Source organism: Terrapene carolina, unplaced genomic scaffold (genome assembly GCF_002925995.2).
Source record: "Terrapene carolina triunguis isolate 2854851 unplaced genomic scaffold, T_m_triunguis-2.0 Scaffold27783, whole genome shotgun sequence".
NCBI lineage: Eukaryota > Metazoa > Chordata > Testudines > Emydidae > Terrapene > Terrapene triunguis.
Genome location: NW_020692134.1, coordinates 1 through 4077, shown reverse-complemented (window position 1 = coordinate 4077; position 4077 = coordinate 1). Strand labels below are relative to the sequence as shown.

The 4077-nt window shown below is 65.1% G+C and overlaps 2 protein-coding genes across 2 annotated transcripts in view; both read right to left on the bottom strand.

Moving 5' to 3' along the window:
* The window catches only part of LOC112122352 (proline-rich receptor-like protein kinase PERK2), a gene marked incomplete at its 3' end in the record, with an annotated part of 5761 nt that extends 5295 nt beyond the window's left edge, over window positions 1-466 (bottom strand). Inside the window, exon 1 of the mRNA XM_029914031.1 lies at window positions 369-466. Coding sequence (XP_029769891.1) covers window positions 369-432 — 64 coding nt within the window. The remainder of the gene's footprint in view (window positions 1-368) is intronic.
* Window positions 467-2523: 2057 nt separating this feature from the next.
* LOC113408975 (germ cell-specific gene 1-like protein) lies at window positions 2524-3948 on the bottom strand (the record flags this gene model as incomplete). The annotated part of the gene is made up of 2 exons (XM_026662477.1): window positions 2524-2855; window positions 3837-3948. Coding segments are annotated over 2 exons (440 nt in total), but the record flags the coding sequence as incomplete, so codon positions are not given.
* Between the last annotated feature and the right edge of the window lie 129 nt (window positions 3949-4077).

The following is a 4077-nucleotide window of genomic DNA, read 5'->3' as shown; positions in this document are numbered from 1 at the left end:
GACCCCGGGGGGCTGAGATCAGAACCCAGCCCTGCCCCAGTGCAGTCGGGGGTGACTCCGGATTGAGCCCCGGGGGCGCAGAGATCAGAACCCAGCCCTGCCCCCAGTGCAGTCAGGGGTGACTCCGGATCAAGCCCGGGGGGCGCAGAGATCAGAACCCAGCCCTGCCCCAGTGCAGTCGGGAATGACTCCGGATCGAGCCCGGGGGGCGCAGAGATCAGAACCCAGCCCTGCCCCCAGTGCGGTCGGGAATGACTCCGGATCGAGCCCGGGGGGGCGCAGAGATCAGAACCCAGCCCTGCCCCCAGTGCAGTCGGGAATGACTCCGGATCGAGCCCAGGGGGCTGAGATCAGGGTCCGGCCTATACCTGGCTCGCTCGATGGCTGCAGGGTGCAGGGCAGGGGCGCAGAGCCCGGCCTCTCGGGGTCCATCCCGGGAACCTCTGGCCCGGGCCCAGCTCCGAATCCTCCAACCAGCCGCTCGCTTCCGATTTCGCCTCTTTCCATCCCAAATGGGGGGGCAGGAAGCCCCGGCCGCTCCCATTGGCCGAGGGGACTTTTGAATGAGGAAGCGGTTTCCGCTTTCCCCACCCCTCGCTCCTCCTCCCGGAGCTCCCGCCCTCCCGCCCCAGCGCTCGGACTCCTGGGTTCTCTCCCCGGCTCTGGGAGCGGAGTGGGGTCTAGTGGTTACAGCGGGGTGGGGGCTGGGAGCCAGGACTCCTGGGTTCTCTCACTGGGGGCTGCACTGACCCTTTCCCCTAAAATACTGAACTTTAGGAAAAACAAACCAATATGCACATGTACCCGTCCAAATCATTGTCCTTTATTTATGTAGGGTTAGGGGGGAGGGTTGTTTTGTTGGGTTGGGGGGGGGGGTTGGGTTGTTTTGCTTTTTGCAGACTCAATAATAAAAATAATGCTGCAAAAAGTGATCTTTGTATCTTTGTTAATATCACTTTTCTCAGCAAGCCCCAGGATAAATGAAGCCGTGGATGGGGGTGGTCGGAGGGGGGAGGCAGTGGGGGCCAGGGGTGATGGGGGGGGGTTGAGTCCCACTGCTACACAGCCAGGGGTCAGAGAGCGTGGACGGAGCCCGGAGCGGTGGGTCGGTGCCCGAAGCCCCACGGCTGGAGCCTGCCACTCAACCACCCCAGAACTGAAGCCCGAGCCCCCCAGCACCCCCAAGGTGGGGCGAGAAGTCCCTTTGCTCCTGCAGCGTTTGGCCCCATTGGTCTCCAGAGGTGGGGCAGGACGATGCACCCAGGAGCAGCAGGGAGCGAGGGGCTGAGGCGTTGCCCCCAGGAGGCTGCCAGGCTGCTGGAAAAGGCCCTGGTGGCCGCCTTTGCCGCGTAGCTCCCGACTCCAGGCTGGCACGGCGCCCGCTTCCCCCCTCTGCTCTTGCCGGAAGAACCAGGCTGGTGCTGATTAATTCTTAATTTCTTTAATCACACGGAGTGTTACGACCTCTAATCTCCCCAGATGGGAGCTGCTGTATCAGAACCAAGCAGCAATTATACACCTCTTCCACATGCATCAGGAGACCTGGGGGTGGGGGGACTAGGGGGTGTTTGGGGCTTGAGGGGCACCAGGGCTGGGCTAGCAGGGGGCTGCGAGTCGGGAGTGAGGGGCACCGGCAGAGCTGGGGGGTGGGGAAGCCCAGGGCTGGGCTAGCAGGGGGCTGCGGGTCGGGAGTGAGGGGCACCGGCACAGCTATGCCTGCTCCGCACATGGCCACTCGATGTCACGGTGACCCCACAGGAATTCCCAGAGGGGTGGGTGACACCAGCAGGACCCAGGGTGACATTTCTCCCCCTTGTTGCCCTGGTAACTGTCACCCCCCTCCCCAGTGATGGCCCCTGGGCGGCCTGGAGGTGCCTCGCTCCCCAACTCCAGCTTCTGGTGGTTACATCCCCCCGCCCCCATGCGAGCCCCTCGCTGCTGCCACCAGGCTGAGTCTCCCCCGCTCGGTTCCTGCTGTGGGGCCCGAGGCTGGGGCCGGGATCACTCCCGGTTCTGGACTGAGGCTGCTGGGACCAAAGGTACCCTGAGGCTTTCCCGGCCTGCACCGCCCTGTCCCCACTACGGGTCTCTGACCCTGGGGCTGCCCTGGCCTGCACCGCCCGGCGTCCCCACTAGGGGTCTCTGACCCTGGGGCTGCCTTGCCCTGCGGCGCCCGGCATCCCCACTAGGGGTCTCTGACCCTGGGGTTGCCTTGCCCTGCGCCGCCCGGCATCCCCACTAGGGGTCTCTGACCCTGGGGCTGCCCCGGCCTGTGACCCTGGGGCTTCCCCAGCCTGCACCGCCCCGTCCCCACTAGGGGTCTCTGACCGTGGGGCTGCCTTGCCCTGCGCCACGCGCCGTCCCCACTAGGGGTCTCTGACCCTGGGGCTGCCTTGCCCTGCACCACCTGCCCAGTTTCCCCATTGAGGAGGTGATTGTGGGAGGAGGGGAAAGGGACATGGATTGGGGAGGAGGAAGGGGGCATGAATGGGGGAGGGGAATTGTGTGGGTCGATTCCCCACACCCCCTAGCAGGGCTCGCCATCGTCTGGGTCGCCGGCATCCCCGCAGCGCCCCCCGGCCAGGCCGGCGTAGCCCCCCCCGCGGCCCTTGCGCCCCCCGGCGGTGGGGCGGGAGCGGCCGGGGGAGAAGTCCAGCGAGTCGCTGACGCTGAAGACGTACTTGTCCCACAGGAAGCGCTGGAGGTCAGGCGCCAGGCCGGGGGAGCGCGGCCCGCGCTGGCTCTGCTGCTCGCAGATCTGCCGGCGGTGCTGGAACTCCAGCAGGGTCTTGGTGTAGGTGTTGAGGGTCAGCACCGAGGCCGACATGCAGAGCGTGAACGAGAGCCAGGCCATGCTGCGGGCAGCGGGGGGGGGGGGGGAAGTGGGGTCAGCCCAAGGGCCAGTGAGTGGTACGCCCCAGCCACAGCCCCCCACGCTCCCCAACTACCCAGCCCTGCGCTCCCCACCTCTTCCCACCCACCCCCAGCCTCTTCCCTACAGCCAGGTACCCGCTGCCCCCTCCACATAACTTCCATCTGTCCGTCCATCCACCAACCTATCCACCCACCCAGCTACCCATCCACCCACCGACCAACCCAGCTACCTACCTACCCACCCACCCACCCACCCATCCACCCACTCACCTACCTACCCACCCACCCATCCATCCACCCACCCCTCCATCCACCGACCTACCCACCAACCCATCTATCCATCCACCCACCGACCCACCGACCCAGCTACCTACCCATCCACCCACCGACCGACCCAGCTACCTACCCACCCATCCATCCACCCACCCATCCATCCATCCACCTACCTACCCACCCACCCACCCATCCATTCGTCCACCCACCGACCTACCTACCCACCCACCCATCCATCCATCCATCCACCCATCCACCCACTGACCTACCTACCCACTCAACCATCCATCCACCCACCCAGCTACCTACCCACCCACCCACCCAGCTATCTACTCGGCCATCCGCACCCACCCACCATCCACCACTTAGCGATCTTCCCATCCAGCAGCTCTTCCGCCATTCCCTTCCCAGCCAGCCAGCTAGTCACCCTCTCATCGGCCCATGTATTTCCCACCCACCCTTACATCCAGCCGCCCCACGTCCCTCTGTCCCTCAGTCTGTCCGTCCCCCAGGCCTGCCCCTCCCCAGCCATGCACCTATCTGTCCAACATCTCCGGGGCTCTTCCAAAGGGCCAGGATGGACTCCACCGTGCGTCCCCAGAACAGGGGGAGTAGCAGGGCACTTGGGGGCCATATGGGAGCTGGCGCCCCCTAGAGGGGAAAGGCCCCATGTCCCCGGGGTCACTCACCCGAAGGACCAGCCGTAGAACCAGGTCTGGGGTCTCCAGTCCTTGGGCCCCAGGTTGACAGCCACCTGGAAGACGGTCATGTACATCATGTGGGCCACCATGCCCAGGAGGCCTGGGGACAGAGAGCCTGTGACGAAGTGGGGGATTTTCTTGTTTTTTTTTCGTGTTTTTCCAGTGGGTTGCATGCAGAGGGAGTGGGACTCAGTTTCCCTGGGTGTTACTGGTTTAACGAGGTGAGGGG